Raw genomic sequence first — 20,751 nt, 5'->3', positions numbered from 1 at the left:
TCCCCGGTGAGTTCGGAATGGGCCGTATATGGGCCATATATGGGCCATATATTCCAAGTTTGTAATAAGAAAATAATCATACTATTCTAAGTCTCTCATGGGCCATATATGGGCCTTATATCACTAAAGCCTTCTACAACTTATTACAATATAGGCCGTTATCGTAAAATGGGCCGAACCTGGACAGAAATGGGCCTTATATCACGACAAGGTGTTTATTATGGTATAGCACGGACTGCGCGTTTTATAGAGAGGAACATAGAAACAACAAACGCGTTCTTCGTGATTTATAATGCAGATTCTATTCTTAGTCTTTGGCTGTATTGCTTTTATTGCTGGATATGTAACGTCTTCTTTCCGGACAATGATGCTTCTCCATGCCGGAGTTCCTAACTGGCTTTGAGCTTATCTGTGTTGTTCAGCATGCCCTCTGTGTTACGCTATTTGGTCAAAGGTCACTAGGCAGTATATTGATTTTGGTAGCATTGTTGTTTGATTAACAGATAATTATTTGTGTCACTAATCCCTGATTAGAACTCTTGTAGTTCCAATATGGCGGCGGACTGATTTTGGCGGCATATAAGAAGCATTGTTTTCATGTCATTAAAGAGATGTGGAGAGAATGCTATGTTCTGCTTTTTAATCAGTTAATGCCCTATGAGACTGGGTCTGTGGTTACGTTGACGGTCACGTGGTTGTGTCCTTCTCGACCCTCTAAACCTCTAATACGTCCAGAGGTTTTTGCGCGTGGCTGATTGTGACTTTTCTTTATCTCTTATGGGAATATGATGGGAAACCAGCAGATTCATGCGTCAACGGAGGCTAACGATCCCGATCAGTACATAAACACGTTACCTGTGCGAAAACATACCTCAACTAGTATAAAATTCAATTTTCCATACATGAACTTACAAAATTGGGTTTTAACATACGTTGACATGATTTCCGTTAGTCAAACGTTACGGAATAAGAGTTTTCGTTAACCGGTAACATGAAATTGGCCAATTCCTACATCAACATGGGTCAATGTTCTCGATCAATACATAAACAATTTACATGTGGGAAAACATACGTCAACTAATACAAAATTTAAATTCAATATATAAACTTTTGAAATCTGGTTTTAACATACATGGACATAATTTCCACTAGTCAAATATTACCGAAGATAAATTGTCTGTCACATGTTGATTAAGTGAGATTTTTATTAAATTATGTGCTAGTTAAACCGTATTACATAATAATTGACTAAGAAAAATAAATCATTTAGGCCAAACGATTTCGTTCTCGTGTAAATCATTAGTTAGATTCTCTTTAACTTTTTGTTTTTCGTCTTTTTCGGCAAAAAACCTAACACAGAGAAGACAACAGAGAAAAAATTCGAACATAAGGAAACGGGAATATCTAACTTATCGAACAAAAGAGGAATTATGATTGGATAAGCTAGACATTCTCGTTTTTTTTCTATTCGATTTTGTTTTTTTTTTATGTATTAAGTTTTTTGCCAAAAAAGTCGAAGAACAAAAAGTTAAAGAAAAAAAACTAACTAATGAGTTACACGAAAACAAAATCGTTTGGTTTAAATGATTTATTTTTTCTCAGTCAATTACCACGTAATACAGTTTAGTTAGAACAAAATCATTTGGCCTAAATGATTTATTTTTCTCGATCAATTATCACGTAATACGGTTTATTTACCATATAATACAATAAAAACCTCACTTAATCAACACGTGACATACAATTTATCTTCGGTAATGTCGGACTAGTGTAAATTAGGTCAATGTATGTTACACCAAATTTCAAAAGTTCATGTATTGAATTTAAATTTTGTATTAGTTGATGTATGTTTTCACACATGTAAAGTGTTTATGTATTGATCGGGACCGTTGACCCCTGTTGATGTAGGAATTGGCCAATTTCATGTTACCGGTTAATGAAAACTCTTATTCCGTAACGTTTGACTAACGGAAATTAAGTCAGTGTATGTTAAAACCCAATTTTGTAAGTTCATGTATGGAAAATTGAATTTTATACTAGTTGATGTATGTTTTCGCACAGGTAACATGTTTATGTACTATGTTTATGTACTGATCGGGACCGTTAGCCCCTATTGACGTATAAATTAGCCGATTTCCCGGAATATGACGATGATGATTGAATGATTTCAGTTCGTTAAATCCAAGAAATTTGGAGAAACAAAGAAACAAAATTGGTCCCGTTATCCATTTGGTGGCTTTCAATCATGTGCGAAGTTTTCATATCATCTTAAGCCGTTCATTGCAGCTTGCATGCAGACAGATTTTTATTGTATATTGTAAAAGATGAAAACTAGTTAATAATATATAACTGTAAACATATATCTAATGCTTATTCTGTTTGTTGCAGTAGGCATTTTTCTTTTATCCACAACAACGATCAAGGAAAAACATGATTGGCCTATCTTAACGCTGAAAGGTCGACCTCCACACAACAAAAAATCCCCCAGATGTTTTGATGCTGTTGGTTTCTTTATGGGGAGCTTTACACTCAAGAATCTATAAATAAATGTAGCATTAAATAATCAAATGAATCGATTAGTTTATATATAGTGAAGGTTGATGATATCCAAGTAAAATCTGAATCTATATTTTTGGACCCATGCCACTAATACACGGTAGTTTCTAGTTAGTTAGGAATTAGGATAGTGTGTGGATACATGTATGATAAAGTTTTGTAAGTATAAGTAATGTGGCGTGCATTATTGGCATTTATCTTTTATAGAATATATGAGGCACGATTATAGTGGTGGTATACATCATCTTGTTCGTCACTCTTCCCAAACTTTTCATTTGAAAAGGAAAATAATTAATTTGAAATTTTATTTTCTGTTTGTTGCAGTAGACATTTTTCTTTTATCCACAACAACGATCTTATGCCCGACGTACAATGTGTGAACACGTGCCCAAGACAATATCAAGCAATTATCTCTTTCCATTTATTCTATTTTAAGGCTAATTTCTAATCTATCTGATGATCCTTAAAGGGATTTTTTTAATGATTATTTAATATTTTAACTGTACTTAAGTGGGGTTAAGGATTATAGTTAAGAAACTATCTTTTTGAGCGGTCTAATGGGAGTTTCTTAATTAGGGGTTCTAAAAAAATAATAATTTTTTTAAAGATAAAATTTATTTATTAAAAAAACATATTAAAAGATAACATTTAAAACATAGATTTAAAAAAAAATAAAAATAAAGACTAGTACAATAATCGAGAATATTTTGAAAGAAACATTCCAAACTCAGTTGTTGCCTTCATCACGTCCAAATTTACTCCACAAATGTTCAACCAAATCAGCTTTGAGCTGTTGATGCATTTGTCTATCACGAATTCTAGTTCGAACACCCATCATATTGGCGATATTTGAAGGTATATCTGTAGAATACGTGAGATTGACATGTGAAGTTCCGGTGTCTTCTCCCGGTTGGAACTCTGAAACATCAAAATGAGTGTATCCATCTCGTTCGTCTTCTACTATCATATTATGGAGTATGATACATGCTCTCATAATCCTCCCAATTTTGGCTTTATCCCAAAAAAGTGCTGGATTTTTAACAATGGCAAAACGAGCTTGCAAGACTCCAAAAGCACGCTCGACATCTTTTCGGACAGCTTCTTGATGTTGAGCAAATAAAGTCGCTTTCGAACATTGTGGTATTGGAATATTGGATAAAAGTAGTTCATTTCGGATAAATACCATCGGTGAGATAGTAAGCCAAATGATACTCCCTTTCATTGACAGAGTAAGTAACTTGCAGAGCTTGACCTTTTATAATGTCATCAAAAAAAGGTGAGCGATCAAGAACATTGATATCATTTAAGGTACCCGGAGGTCCAAAAAACGCATGTCATATCCAAAGATCATACGAAGCGACCGCCTCTAAAACGATTGTGGGTTTTCCCGAACCACGTGAATATTGCCCTTTCCAAGTGGTGGGACAATTATTCCACTCCCAATGCATACAATCGATGCTTCCTATCATCCCGGGAAATCCACATTGCTCAGCAATATAAAGTAGACGTTGAAGATCAGCCGGTGTTGGTCTTCTTAGGTACTCATCGCCGAATAAATTTATTACTCTGTAACACCCCCGAACCGTCCTAGGCATAGGTCAACCCACCGGCCAACAATCAAACAAGAACATGACCGACGGACGACCCACACCAAGAGTTGGAGATGAAAGGCCAACCGGCCAGCCAACAATCAAACAAGAACATGACTTACCGTCCAACCCAACACCATGGTCCGGAAGCGCTACGTGACGGGTTAGGGACGATCCGGCCAGAGTCACAAAATTTACTCCACGACCTCGTTCGTCCACTAACACGTCCCGCTGCGTCAAGGCACAAGGCTTTGCAACCTGTACCTAGAGTTAGCATTTTCCATTAGATCGAGGCCAAAGGCTTTTCAACCCGTACCACGACCTAACGTTGTGTTAGACCGGACTAGTCAAATATCAGAGTACTCATGAAGCGCATATAAAACAATTACTTTTATTGATTTAAGAAATATTCATACATTGAATAATTCAAGACTGGGCCCGGCCTAATACCAAATCGAGTCAACATAACACAATTCACAATACCGTTTACAAAAGGCATGAAAATCTATACCGGCGGTCCTAACGTCCTGCACCATGCTATCCAATCATCATTACCTAAAGCGACCTGCAAAAAGGACAACGGAGTTGGATGAGTAATCTAGTATTACTCAGTGGGCTGGCGGCCTCTACCCACAACTTAGACTCTAACCCAGACAACCCAAAATAACAATCAATCTAGCCCTAGCATGCAATAAAAGCTAAGGCTAAGCAAACCGTTACTAAGTTAGACTTGGCCTCCTACCATGATCTAGCTTCAAGTAAGGGGAACCTGCATTTAAACAAGTCAACAACCAATCCCTAGTTAACCATATATACGTCTGAGTTCAATACTCATGTAGTGTTAGACACTTAGACTATACAAGTATCATGAGCCGGTCGACCAACAATCAAACAAGAACATGATCGGCCAACCAATGATACCGCATAGCTTTAATATCCACCACCCTTCACAAGCAATCCCTCGAACACATACATGCCAACGTCAGGCCTACACTAACCAAATACACACCAAGCCTAGTCCGGTACCTAAACCAGACTTAGGACTTAATGTCAAAACCTGCAAACAAATCAGTCAACAACCAAACACAACCATAATAATAAGATACTATGAGTAACTACGACTTGATCTATCTCGTAACACCGTATATCGATGCTACACTAACTCGAGGGTTCCATAACCATGTACGACACACTAACACAACACTCTAACCTGGGCCCTGGTGACTTCGTGTTCCTCCTCCTCCTCCTCGGCAATATCCTATCTCCCTATCACAAAGACTAGGAGAAGGAACTTTCAACCGAACGCGGCCCACAGTACAGTCGGGTCACCGCGTGACAGCCCCAGTACAGTCGGGCCACTACCAGTTGTTACACGATGATCGCGGCCCACAGTACGTTCGGGTCACCGTGAGACAGCCCACAGTCCTTCGGATCACTGCCGGTTATTACCTCGTCGTGCAACCACTCAGCCATAGGCCATGACTCCGTCTCTCTGAGTGCTCTCGATCCAGCGAATAAGGGGTTTCCTTGAACCCGCTGGGTACGAGGTCGAGGAAACACTAATCAACCCCTAAACATGCCTAGCAAGGTGGGGTACACACAAGCTATATGGCATCACACTCTAACACTACAACACTAACAACAATATCATACAACAACTCAACCAGTTAGTCACTCCCTTACCAAGAGATGACTAACCTCAATCAACAAGATTAATTAAACGAGCAAGCATTTAATTAAATCTACTCAATCAATCTACTCAATCAAACCGTTACCCAGATAGTTCGGCCTCCTGCTACGACACTATCTTTAAAGATAACGGGAACCTGCACTCAACCATATCAACACGCATGAATAGAAAACATGATGCATCCTAGCCCTAGTCCTAGTCAGGTTATCAACTCAGTCTTAATTCCATTCATCTCAGCTTAACCCTTGCTAAACTGAGTCCAGTTCCATAAATAAAAGAACCCTAAGGACTCTACCATTCAATATAGTGATCATTCCAATCTATATGCTACTCGATCTACCCTAAATTCCAAATGGAATTCACACAAAACCAACTCACAGTGTTCTAGGCGAGAAGCAGCTGGTTGATCGGAGAAAACTTGGCCAAAACCCAAGGGACGCCTTGACTGGACTTGACTTGGACAGAACCTCGGCTTCACCATGAAGAAACTGACAGGCCTGGACAGGCTGATCTGGACTCGGACAGAACCTCCTCTAGCTTCTGGACAGTTCTTCGGACTTCCCGACGGAGTATCGAGCAGAACTTCGACTGATCTGAACCCGTAGAACTGAACTAGCTCCGGACAGCATCTCCACTTGATCATCAAAGAAACTGACTTCCTTGGACGGATTGATCTGGACAGAGCTTCCGCATCACAATCGTAAAGAATCGACGATTGTACGGAACTGGCCTTCTCGGTGGAGTATCGGTCTTCAGAATCGACCACTTTCTTTCTCTCTCTTTATCTCTCTCTCTCTCTCTAGCCACGTTGACTTCCCATCTGAACTGATCTTCCCTTGATTGATCTTCAGTTGGACAGAACCTTCGCTAGGCGCTAACTCGAAATCAGTAGAGAACTGATCTCGAAAACTCTCTAAAACTATCGAAATAGCTCGGAATCACTTGCTTTCTTTTTCTACTTATCTCTCACGTTTTTAACTTGGTTTGGACAGGTCTGGATGTGAAGAAATGACATGGGGTCTTGGGGTATTTATAGGAGACACCATCCAATCAGCTTCAAGTTGGTGGCAGCCCGTGTGTCGTTTCGCATGGCTCCGGACGCATGCGCGGCGGCACCTCGTGCTCCACATGTCAGGCTGCATGTCCAGGACACATGCAGGACGCCACCACTCCTCCCACATGTCAGGATGCATGCCTGAAGTGCATGCAAGAAGCCACACCAGTACACACATGTCGATCAGCATGCTTCGGTTGCATGCGCGGAGACACCTCGTGCTTGGTCGATCCACCTCGTGCTTCTACATGTCAGGCTGCATGTACTGCTTCCATACACGGCGACACCTTGAGCTTCTGTAGACACTCAGCTGCTTAGATGGTAGTTATCACGTCCTGGCCATATACGTAGAGACACCTCGAGCTTCTTGGTCGGTTTACGCGATTTTTGACCCTTCCGGCAAATTTCTGACTCGCGATCAATCCCGAATATTTTTCCGCTCCCGTTCTGATGCTCTAAATATTTGTAATAGACTCCAGATGAATTCTGATATCTTGTAAAAATATTTCCCGAGCCTCCGGCTTCTTCGAAGAATTCCATAATACCTAAATTAGGGTTTTCGCCCAACTTCGGGTTTTCCCGTCGTGCTTTGATCCCGTCGTGCTTGCTTCCCGTCCTGCTTAATTCCCGTCCTGCTCCCAACATATTATGTCTCCAGAATAATATTTTACTGATACGAAGATTTTCCGAGAAAACTTCGTGATGAAGAAACGTCGGTCTTCAAAAACGTCGAGCTTCTGAAACGTCGTGCTTCCAAAAATGTTGTGCTTCCAAAACGTCCGTCTGATCAATCTAAGACATCTTCTAACTATGGTCGAGCAACTTATTCGACTCATAGTTCACCCACGATCACTTCTTCGCCCGCCTCGTACTTTAAAACTTCTCGATCGATCCTTATTTCCCGCGACTCGACCACCATAAAGATACTCGACCATTCTCTTTTTTTTAACGGATTTCTACATACTCCTTCTACGAAATGTTCCACACATGCCCGAGTGGTAGTTTCACCGAGGCGGAGGTATTCGTAAACAGCATCAGCCGCAGAACCATAGGCCAAGATATGAATGGCGGCTGTACACTTTTGAAGTGCAGAGAGACTAAGCCTTTCGAGAGCATCTTTCTTTTGTCGAAAGTATTCAACTTCATTGGAGAGTCGATGAACAATACGCATGAACAATCACTTGTTCATTCTAAATCGTCGTCGGAAGAGATTTTCAGGATATGTCGGAGTTTCACTAAAATAATCATTCCATAAACGTACGTCGCCTTCTTCACGATTCCGTTCGATATGAAGTCATTTTTTTCTTTTTTTTCTTTCGACTTCTCGATCACAACCAATGGATAAATTTTCAAACGTTTGTTCGAAATATTGATCGAAATATTGATCAAACATTTCATCATCAAGTCCCTCTCCCTCAAAAGTGTTATGAGATGAAGAAGCCATATTTGTGATCAAGATATGGAAAGTTATTGAAATTATTTAAGTTTTGAGGAGAGACTGAGTAATATTTAAGTTTCGAGGAGAGACCGAAACAAAAATATAATGAAGAGAATGAATCTTGGAGAGAAAGAAAGTTCGGAGCACTACAAAAAAAGTTCACATTGATAGCACATTGTTATAACACGTTTTACTGAACTGCTATCGTAGATGAGTTTGAAATTTATATACTCTATTATAGCATTAGATAAACACTATGATAGAGTAAAACCTAAAATAGCACTTAACTAATGTTCTTATAAAAATTAAGTGAGCAGAAGATAAAGTTATTGAACCCACCAATACTTAGCGGGAAATTATACTTAAGCGTCAAAAACATTATTTACCGGCTTCAGTAATGATATCAAAAGCATATAATAGCATTTTTCTAATTTTTCTAACGCTAAGAAAAACCATTTTCAAACATTATATTTCAAACACTAAAACTCTAAACTTAAACTAAATACCAATTCATAAACTCTTCTTATATCTAAACCTAATTTGTAATTTCTAAAATTCTTTAATTTTATAACTTTAACTTTATAACTAAGTCTTAACATTTATATTTAATACTTTATTTTAACATTTATAACCCCTAAATTATCTAAATTCCAAACCCTATTCTTCAAACCCAAAATATATATGTAATGTGCCATAAATTATAAATCTACTCAGGAAAAATAATATTTCCAAATTAAACACCAAACTTAACACATAAATTACAAATCTAGCTAATTTTCAAATTTTATTCTCAAATTTCATCTAAATCCCAAACCACATACTCCAAACCTTACATCATAACACTAAATTTAATTAATTATAAACTCCAAAACATAAATTTTATATTCTAAAACTAATCACTAACATTTGTGATTTCTTTCTCTTTTCTAGTTGGCCAACTCTTATATTCTTCTCTCTTTTCCATCCAGAATTCACCACCACAAAGTCTTTCTTGTCCACTTCAATCTGCAAATACACATGAGATCAAAATACACATCACTCCTATACGCTCCTCCTCTCCTCCTATCGGGATGGCTCCTTCTCCTCCCTGATGCCTACTCCGTGAAGCTTCCTCTGTGCTACTCCTCCGGCCGCCTTCTCCGTGAAGCCTCGTCCTCTGGTTCGGTGGCGAAGATGAAGGCGTGAAGGAGACGATGTCATGAAGAAGGAAGAAGAAGATGCAGCGGAGGTGGCGCAGAGATGACAGAGGAAGAAGACGAGGCGGCGGAGATGGTGGTACTGACGAACCAGACACGGAGGCAGAGGTAGATGCGGTTCAGAGAACGGTGTTTTGAGCTTGAGGCATGAAGCACGAGGGGGCCAAGCACGAAGACGCGGAAGCAAGACGTAGCAGATGCGGTGGTGCTTGAGGAAGGCGGCGGATTAGGTTTAGGATTGGTTAATTAGGTTTCGGTTTAATGTGTGTTTACTTAGTGTTTGGTTTAATTTGTTCTGGTTTTTTTTTTTTTTTTTACTTTTTGATTTAGTTTTGTAAAACTGATTTTATTTGTAAACTGATTTTAATTAATAAATAAATTTTCATTCTAATTATATTTAATTTTTTATTTAATTTCTAATTATTTAATTTGTAATTAATTAATTTTAATTAAATAATCAAATTAATATTTAATTTTAATTAATTATAGAATTATATCGATGTCATTATAATACATCATAGCACAAATCAAGCGTTATAGTTAAGTTAATAATATCATTCAAGTATTACTATCATATCTTCACATTTTGTAGCGTTCAACAAACGTTATCATAGATGGGGTATCTATGATGGCTGTCGTATACATAGCATTTATGAATTCGCTATCAAACATCTAATATAGCATATTTCTCGCGCTAACAATGTACATATTTCTTGTAGTGGAGAGAATGAAACTTTTGGAGAGAAGGAGAAAGCAACGATTGATTCTTTGGTAGTTGGTGAGAGGAAGAGAAGAAGAATTTGTGATTCAAATGCTTGGTGAATGAACCGTTTATATAACAAAAGACATATCATATTACACTCGTGACTATAGGAAAACAACAAACTAGAAACATCAAACTCATTATTTACATAATGAGACAAACTCGCGACTCTGAGAAGCCCACATACACACAACTCGTGACACAAAAAAACAAACTCCTGTGACTGAACGTGACACAAACAAACAAACTTCTCTTCCACCGAAAGTAACAGAACATGTGACTTCTTGTGCATGCTCTTGTGACTGAACGTGGCATCTTGTGTCCACTTACAGACATCTCGTGACACTCTCTTCCACTCTCGTGACACTCTCTTCATATCTCTGCACACAGAAACAGAAACACAGCACACACAATTATTGAACATGTCACATATGAGCTAAAACCGTGAAACACATATCATATTCAGCATAAACATATCACATTGAACTTATCATATGTCACATAAAAACAGAAACACACATAACATTGAAACAGAAACACATAAAACACTTAACATGATTTTGCTACTAGAAACATAACTTGACAACCGAAGATTTAGCATGCGACATACAAATTTGTTACATACACTAATTACCCAACATCTCACTAATTAGCTTCTTCTTTAGCTCTTCCTCGTATTCAGAAAGTGGCTCTTTCTTGCATATGAGACTCTCAAGAAACCCCATCTTCTTAAGCCTCTCTTTCTCAGCCATGTCTTTCTCTTTAATTGTCCACATGGTCTGAAACTCAGAGGCAGCCTGGTCAACTGCGATGCTTCTCTTATCAGAGGCTGCTTTCGCCGCCTTAACACCAGGAGGGCGTTTGGTGGGTTGATCACCGAGGGCGGACGTTGCTTGAGAGCTCTCTGATTGAGCTTCATCATCAAACTTTCTCTTCTTGCTGGTTCCATCAATCTTCCTACTAGCAACTTCACACCATTTTTGGTCATTCCTCAGCTCCTCCCAAGCATAGTGGAGGTTAAATTTGATCTTGTGATCGTTGTAGAAGATCTCGTGTGCTAGTTTCACAGTGCCAACCTCATTCTGACCACTTGTTTTCTATCTAGTTGCAGCCGCATAGGATCCACAAAACTTACATACTAGATCGTTCATCTTCTGCCATCGTTGCTTACACTGAATAGCCTCTCGCTTTGCACCTCTTTCCACCTTTGGACTGGCTGCGAAGTAAGCCGCAATGCGGCTCCAAAACGCACATGCTTTCTGCTCATTGCCCACCACCGGGTCCTTGCTGGTGTTTAACCAGGCGCTAATGAGCACAAGATCGTCTATGACTGTCCACTTCTTCCTTTCTCTACGCTCTGTAGTTGAGTCTTCACAGAAACTTGCCGTTTCAGGGAGATGTGATGATCCGACATGTTGAAAACTCGCATAGGGACAGGGTTCAGGAACGACACTCTCTTGTTGACTGTTCAAGAGGTCAACAAAATTTGCTGACATACTATATGGATTTGTGGAATCCATATCCTAAAATGTCAGAGAATAGAGAAGAGAAGAAGAATATCTAGTTAGAAGATTAACTAAATTGGAGGACAGATTGAAGGACATATCAAAGGGAAGAAGAAGATTGTGTATGAAGATTTAAAGAAAGAGAGAATGCAGGAGGATTAATAGAGAAGAGAAGAAGAATATCTAGTTAGATACGGGTTTTGTAATAGTATTTACTCTCACTTAATTTGAGTTGAGTTGAGTAGACAAGTACCTAAACATATTTATTACTACCACAAGTCCTAGAGTTACAATCAAACACGCATTTTATCCAACCATTCATCACAATCATTCATCGAAAGCATTCATACTAACAACAACCTAACTCTTACACACATTTATTAACCTAACTACTATCCAGTTTGTGCAATTAAGAAAAACAAATTACAAGAAGTTTTGTGGGAAGTTACCTCACCGCCAGTCGGAAGTAGTAGTTGCTTCACCGACAGGATCAGGAGCTTCAGGCGAGAGCTGAAAGACTGTGATCTTCCTATCTCCAAACTCTTCTCGAAAACACAGGAGGAGGAGCTTCGGTCCCTGCCATAATTAACAACACAGTCAACACTGGTCTTTACTTAGAAGCAAAATATCAATTAAAACATAACAATCTCATCTCGCATTTCGACAAGTGATGTTACAACGTAAGCTCTTAGCCATCAATAGAAACTGTAATGAATCTTACTCGACTCGACTCTGATCGTAATAAAACGAACAGACAAAACCCACTAAACATGTAACTTTTTAACTAAACGATCAGACAAACCCACCAAGAAGCCTACCAAATTTTGATGAAAAACCAAAGCTTTACAATGACCACAAACCTAAAAACCGTAATCGCCTATAGTCCAAGATACCTAATCGCTCTACGCGCCCAAATCATACATAATCAGATATGCATGGAATAAGAATCGACGATGGATGGGGCTTACCTTCATGAACTTCTTCACCACCGCAGCGATCACCAGAAACCTGAGAGAATCTCCAATCCGGAGGAGACGCCGTGAGGACCGACAAAATCGTCGTCCATGGTGGGTTTGGATCTGTCTTCTGACGGAGAAAACGAGAGAGACCCCGTGACGACCGAAACTGTGGTCGTCCGTGGCGGTTTCGATCGGTCTTCCGACGGAGCAGACGACAGAAGCCGCGGGAACACACCGTGAAGAGAGTCGTCGTCGCGATCGTCTTTTGGAGACAGAGAAAACGAGAAGAAGAGACAAATGAGAAAAAAGAAAGAAAAAAAAAAAGAAGAGGCTTTGAAAACGACATGTGTTTGCAAACCACTTTTAAAAACGGTTTCGAAAATCTCAAAATAAGGATCGGTAATCTCCTCCTTTATTTTGTTTTCATTTAATTAATTCAGATATGTACTTTAAAAACTCACTAAGAGACCGATAATTATGGTTTTAGTTCTTAGTTTGATCGACGAGAACTGCAGCAGTAGTAAACATTTAGATAATTAATTCGGTTTTGCATGGCCCACATACTTGTTGGAGTTTCCATTTGAGAGGGGGTCCAACTTTAGAAAATGACCAAGTGTTAATAGACATGTATGTGTTTATTATATAAACCATGCGTAGTTCAACAATTTACAAAGTTATACGTACAAAGGACATATATGTGAATATTGTGCATATATAACCCTTCAATGATGTGAATGTATATTATATATTAACCACGGATATGACATCCCAGTTGATTTAAACGCATACGTTTGTGATGTTGAGCTCCTGGGTTCGATTCACCGTGGAAGGGATGCTTTACGCCAAAACGGTATCAGTCTTGGCCGGATCCAGAGTCTGGGGAATTACGGTCATTAGCCCAGAACCTCCGGATAATAAAAAAAAATGTACTCCCTCCGTTTCAAAAATATTCATATTTAGAAAAAAAAATTGTTTCAAAAATATATATGTTCTACATTTTTAATATATAAATTAATTGTAAATTGTAAACTTTAAAAAACATAATAGTGTTTAAAAAGAGTTTATTGAGTTAGAGTTGTGGGAAATAGTTGATAACGGAAAATAATGCATTGGTAACTACAATTTTGTTATAAACCATATTGTGGATGTCCATAACCGGCCCGTCCATAACCGGCCCATCCGTTAGAGAGAGATAGAGTCGGCTAGAGAGAGAGTCGGCCGGCTTTTACCTTTTCCTATAGTCGGCTGGTTTTCCTTTTATCTCTTGGTTTATGATTTGCACTATTTCCATATTTGAATTTTCTTTTCTAGTCTTTCCATTATTCTATGACGGTTTATCTCTCTTGTAATTAGGGATGGCAATCAAGGACCTGGACCGCGGGCCTGGCCCGAAAAGGCTTGCTGCGGGGCTGGATTGGGCCTCTATTTTGGTAAGCCCGCAATTTTTGCGGGCCTCACGGGAGGGGTCGAAAGCAGGATGGGCTTAACCTGCGGGATTTTAAAGACCCGAAACCCTAAGTCCCCATTTCTGCTTTCGCCTAAAACATTGAGAGAGAGAGAGAGAGAGAGAAGGCGATTCGACGTTATGTAGCTCCGGTGATGGTGGTTTCAGGGTCGTTGATGCTTCCGGTCTCCCAAGCGCCTTCGATCTGCACTTGTGGAGCTTCTTCGAGTCATCATAAGAAGTTTGAAAACTCACTCTCTACCGAAGAAGAAGATCTAGTTCCCGCCATGGATTCTTCATCGTTTTGCCTATATGTATTTGTTCACATTATCATACATTTTGGAGTTTTAGGTTTCAATATATCTTTAACTGATTTCTATTATTCTTATTTGCAGAAGATGAAGTTGATGGTGAAGAAGATAAATTTCTATCTTTTTGTCGCTTGTTGGTGATAAAGATGAAGAATAAGAAGTGTGATTGGTGTTTTCTTTTTATTTATTTTTGGGATTAGCATCTTTGATTTGGTGTTGGTTTTATTTAATTTTGGATTCAGAAAACTAAAGCATTTGTTATGAACTTATGAGTTATAATATTTGGATTCAGCAACTAAAGTATTGTTTATTTTTGAAATGTTTGGAGTCTAACAAAAGTAAATAAACTAGTGTTTTGATCCAACTAAAATCTTCAACTAACAAGTGTATTGCCTTTACCAGTTCAATCATCGACTAAAATCACTCGTGATGAAACTGATAAAGCGTCTTGAATCATATCTTGAAGCCTTCAGGAGCCATATGTCCGTTTGTAATTCTATGTCCCGCGGACCGATCCGCAAAGGCCCACATGTTTTGCGGTACGGGTATGGTCAGCCATTTTAAGGACCGCAGCCCGCACGGGCCTGGCCCGCCGTGACCCGCTCAAAAACGAGCCTGCTGCGGTACGGGATGGGATGAGACGGATCAACCTGTTTGACATTCCTACTTGTAATTCCCTATATATATAAAGGGCCCCTTATGTTTAAGATTAATAAGAATAAGAAACTATTCTCCTAAGTTTCACAACACGTTATCAACACGATTCTCTAAAACCCTAAGCTAAAGGTCCCGACTCAAAAAACCCTAAACTCATCCCGGCGTGAACCTCCATCCCGATCGCGAACCCCAAACCCGATTGTGAACCTTCATCTCATATTCAAGGCGTTCCCGGTCTCAGCTTGAACGCAACCCGATCTCAGCCTGTTCCAATTTGATCGACGATCTCAGCTCAGCCGATAGACAATCCCGATACGGTTCGCGACCCGTTCCAGCTCGCGATAGACGATCCGTTCCAGCTCGCGACCGACGATCTCAGCAACGTTCAGTTCGCGGCTTTCTCTTGTTCGTGGTCCATTCAACCCAATCGGAGGTTAAGGTATCGAATCAAAACCCTAAAGAGTAATAGTCGAAACCATAATGAACAAGATCGAAACCATAAGACCTTAAACCCTAATGATCTAATCGACAAACCTTAATCGTGTTTTACATGTTTCAAACCGAAACAATGTTAAAAACAAAACCTTAATCGAAACCTTATGGTAATAGATCAAAACCCTAATGATTAAATCAAAACCTAATGATACCCTAATACCTTAAAACCTAGCCGCATATATGCATATTGCATATCATGCATGAAATCAAGAAAACCCTAACTTGAAATCGATTGATTGATTAGCTGATAAAACTGATTGAATGTTTGAAATTGAAACCATATGCTTGATTGATTGCTTAATTAAAACCGTATTGAATATTATCACATAGAATCGGTATGCTAGGATGATTGATAAAACCGATTGAATGCTCTTGAGATAGAAATCGCATGATAGGTTGCTTGTTTTCATACGTTCTCGACTTGATTAATATTCGACCAACATGTTTATATTAAAACCCTAATCACATTGATTGATTGAATATGATTCGATAGGTTGATAGTAATGAACACCATGATGCTTGCTTGATTGTTTGATTGCGGTTACATGTTTGCATTCGTTTGAACACTTAGAAACCGTTTGCTAGGATTGCACCATACATGTATAACTGAATGGATTGTTTGCATCATTACCATATAAATTGATTGCATAATATAACATATAGAAACCGAATGCTAAGCTTGAACATATCTTGTTTGGCCGTGAGGCTTGTTTGAACATTACATATCCGATTTTCTTGCTTACATCATCTAAGTATAATCGCATGAACATTATAAATTTTAAAGATATAAAGAATGAAATATATAATTTCAGATGTCGAAAATCAACAACTTGGATTTTGCTACCCTAAATCTCTCGGGATATAATTACTTACAATGGGCATTGGATGCTAAGATCATCCTGAAATCAAAGGGACTCGGTGAATATATCACCGAGGACAATAATGCTCGTGAAAAAGATAGATACCGAGCTATCTTGATTATTCGCCATCATCTAACTGAGAGTCTCAAAGATCAGTATTTGACTATTGAGAACCTTTAGACATTTGGACAGAATTGAAAGCAAGACATGATCACCAAAGCACGGTGATATTACCAAAGGCTATGTATGATTAGAGAAATCTCAGAATCCAGGACTATAAGTCCGTGGATGAGTATAACTCAGCGCTATTTAAGATAGTTTCTAAATTGAAACTGTGTGGTGAGGATATAACGGATAAGGATATGCTAGAGAAAACCTTTTCCACCTTCCACACAAGCAATGTGTTGTTACAACAACATTACCGTGAAAAAGGCTTCACGACTTATGCTAATCTGATCTCTTGTCTATTGCTCGCTGAGCAAAACAATGAATTGTTGATGGGAAATAGTGAATTGAGACCTCCTGGATCAACCTCATTACCTGAAGCACATGCGGTCGCAGAGGCAAAGAAAGTGTCTAACCACGTCCAGAGAAATGGCCAACACAAGATGGCAAGGACGTCGTCGTGGCCGAAACTCTTTTGGTCGTGGTCGTGGCCACTATAACTCTTATGGCTGTGGCCAAGGAAACTCGTTTGGCTGTGGTCATGGCCGAGACCATGGCACCTCTTTTAAATCACAAAACTCGACCAAATCTGTGTGCCATAGGTGTGGAATGGGTAACCATTGGGCTAAGACGTGTAGGACTCCCAAACATCTTGTTGACTTCTACCAAGAAAGTTTGAAAGGGAAGAATCCTGAAGCCCACATGATCTATCAAGATGGTGAAAATGATTTTAATCATGAACGAGATGATCTTATGGATTATGAAACTTCAGATTGTCTAAAAGAATCAAGTTGATTTCGGCCATCTAAAACTTTTGTGTTCTTTGTTTTTGTGCTTTCTATGTTTTTGTTAATTCTTTGAACTTGTTTTTATTAAAACTTAATGAATGAATGATTTTGATATGAAGTCTCTAAAGTATCATTCTATAATCTTGTTTTGAAGAATTAAAGATAACATGGATATATTCGTGGTGGACAGTGGGTCAAGCCACACGATTTTAAGAGACAAAAGATACTTCATTAACCTAACACTTAAGAACGCCAACATAAGTACCATAGCAGGTATAGCCGGCCTAATAGAAGGCTACGGCCAGGCTAACATCTTGTTGCCTAAGGGTACGCATCTAGAGATATCTGATGCATTATATACACCCAGCTCAAAGAGAAGCCTATTGATTTTTAAAGATATCCGAATGAATGACTTCCATATTGAGACTAAGGGCGAAGGAAACAAAGAGTTCCTTTAGATCATTGAAATCGCCCAAGGCCATAAGAAAGTCTTAGAGACTATACATGCACTCTCTACTGGCCTTTACTATGCCAAGGTCAGTATGATAAAGGCTAATGCCATGGTAAACAAAGTGTTCACCGAAAATTTCACTCTTTGGCACGACCGGCTTGGCCATCCCGGTTCGAACATGATTCGAAAATTAATATTGAATACAAATGGGCACACATTGAAAGAAAGAAGATTTATCCCTAAGAATCTCACGTGTGTAGCATGTTCACAAGGGAAACTCATTGTTAGGCCATCACCAGTTAAAGTGACTAAGGAAACAATAAACTTTATGGAAAGAATACAAGGAGACATTTGTGGACCAATACACCCACCTTGTGGGACGTTCAGATATTTTATGGTCCTCATTGATGCGTCCACAAGATGGTCGCATGTATGTCTATTATCAACCCGCAACTTGGCGTTTGCGAGGTTACTTGCTCAGATAATTCGTTTAAGAGCTCACTTTCCAGACTTTCCTATAAAGACTATACGTCTTGATAATGCTGGTGAATTCACGTCCCAAGCGTTTAATGATTATTGTATGTCCATGGGGGTAAATGTAGAACACTCTGTGGCACATGTACATACACAGAACGGCTTGGCCGAATCATTTATCAAACGCATACAGCTAATTGCTAGACCGTTACTTATGAGATCAAAACTCCCGGTCTCAGCTTGGGGACATACGGTTCTACATGCGGCCGAACTGATTCGCATCAAGCCATCCAGTGAATGTAGATATTCCCCATCACAATTGCTCACGGGTCACGAGCCAGACATATCCCATCTTAGGAAATTTGGATGTGCCGTCTATGTACCAATTGCACCACTACAGAGAACTAAGATGGGTCCTCAAAGGAGGATGTGGATATATGTTGGATATGATTCTCCCACAATAATTAAGTACCTTGAGCCAACTACGGGTGATTTATTTAAGGCCAGGTATGCGGATTGTCACTTTGATGAATCCGACCATCCGACATTAGGGGGAGACAATAATAATCTGGTAAAAGAAATTACATGGAATCAAACATCCTTATCTTGGCAAGATCCTCGGACTCAAGAATGTGATTTAGAAGTCCAAAAGATAATACATTTACAAAATCTAGCTAATCAATTGCCAGATTCCTTTGCTGGCCCGAAGAGAGTAACAAAGTCATATATACCAGCTCCTAATGCACCAATTCGTATTGATGTTCAAGAAGGACACAATCAAGTTACTACAGAGTCTAGGACACGTTTGAAACGTGGTAGACCAATAGGTTCCAAAGATAAGAACCCTCGGAAAACAAAGAAAGGTGCTGAATCCGAGGTCGAAACCCTAGACATGACCGCGGCCGAACCTAAAACCCGAGACATAGCCACGGCCGAACCTAAGGCCCTAGACGCGGCCGGCCCTGATGTACCTAATAATGATGCTTGGGACGCCAAGCTTCAAGGTACTGAAGGTCCTGATAATAATGAGATCTCAATCAATTATGTCTTGTCTGGGATACAATGGAACAGAAAGAATGCCGACATTGATGATATATTTGCATACAAGGTAGCACTTGAAATCATGGATATAAACGAGGATCATGAACCCACGTCTATCTTAGAGTGCACTCAACGATCAGATTGGATTAAATGGAAAGAAGCTATAAACGTGGAGTTAAATTCTTATAAGAAAAGAGATGTCTTTGGTCCAATAATCCAGACACCTTATGATATCAAACCAGTTGGATACAAATGGGTCTTTGTGAGGAAAAGAAACGAACATGGTGAAATCGTGAGATATAAAGCACGGCTTGTTGCACAAGGATTCTCACAGAGACCAGGAATAAACTATAAGGAGATATACTCCCCTGTGGAGGATGCTACTACTTTTAGATTCCTAATAAGTCTGGCTATAAGAGAGAAATTAGACTCGCGGTTAATGGATGTAGTAACTGCATACTTATATGGTCCACTGGATAATGAGATATACATGAAGTTACCACAGGGTATTGAATTGAAAAACAAAACGAGTTCTCGAGAACAACATTGTATAAAGTTGAACAAATCACTTTATGGATTGAAACAATCAAGTCGAATGTGGTACAATAGACTAAGTGAGTACCTAGTGAAAGAAGGCTATAAGAATGATCTGATCAGCCCATGTATATTCATAAAGAAATTCGACAAAGGCTTTGTGATCATAGCAGTGTATGTTGATGACCTGAATATCCTATGAACCTCTGGAGAAATCTCCCAAACAGTTTAATATCTTAAGAAAGAATTTGAGATGAAAGATTTAGGAAAAACAAAGTTTTGTTTCGGATTACAGCTTGAGTACATTAGAGATGGAATCCTTGTGCATCAAATGGCATATACAGAAAAAGTACTCAAACGTTTTAATATGGCCGAGTCTCACCCATTGTCTAGCCCCATGGTCGTGAGGTCTCTTGGTCTGGACACAGATCCATTCGGCCCTAAGAAGGACGATGAAGAAGTCCTTGGTCCCGAAGTGCCATATCTCAGTGCCATAGGAGTTTTAATGTATCTGGCCAGCCACACTCGGCCAGATATATGTTTTTCTGTGAACGTACTGTCTAGTTTTAGCTCTTGTCCGACCCAAAGGCATTGGAACGGGATTAAACATATTCTTCGTTACCTACAAGGAACGAAAGACTTGGATTTATTTTATACTAACCAACACAAAGAATGATTAGTTGGCTTTGCTGATGCAGGTTATCTCTCGGATCCACACAATGCTCGATCACAGACATGCTATGTCTTTACACACGGTGGTACAGCCATATCATGGCGTTCC

General features: G+C 39.2%; 1 protein-coding gene across 1 annotated transcript; it reads right to left on the bottom strand.

The window, feature by feature from the left end:
• Positions 1–10,912: 10,912 nt before the first annotated feature.
• On the bottom strand, positions 10,913–12,765 carry LOC125587331 (glutathione S-transferase T3-like). Its single transcript, XM_048757586.1, has 4 exons — positions 12,760–12,765; positions 12,246–12,367; positions 11,458–11,750; positions 10,913–11,343 (listed from the first exon to the last, which is right to left on the bottom strand). The coding sequence occupies exons 1-4, from the start codon at positions 12,763–12,765 to the stop codon at positions 10,913–10,915; spliced, it is 852 nt and encodes a 283-aa protein (XP_048613543.1).
• Between the last annotated feature and the right edge of the window lie 7,986 nt (positions 12,766–20,751).

Source organism: Brassica napus, chromosome C5 (assembly GCF_020379485.1).
Source record: "Brassica napus cultivar Da-Ae chromosome C5, Da-Ae, whole genome shotgun sequence".
Classification (NCBI taxonomy): Eukaryota; Viridiplantae; Streptophyta; class Magnoliopsida; order Brassicales; family Brassicaceae; genus Brassica; species Brassica napus.
Note: the sequence above shows the minus strand (reverse complement) of the source record. Positions and strands in the feature narration are given on the sequence as shown.

Excerpts from the sequence above, each read along its gene's own strand:
- LOC125587331 (XM_048757586.1), bottom strand. Across the intron at positions 11,751-12,245 it reads ACTACTACTTCCGACTGGCG|TCAACAAGAGAGTGTCGTTC; the intron begins GTGAGGTAACTT and ends CCTCTTGAACAG. Across the intron at positions 11,344-11,457 it reads AAAGCGAGAGGCTATTCAGT|CACACGAGATCTTCTACAAC; the intron begins GTAAGCAACGAT and ends CTGTGAAACTAG.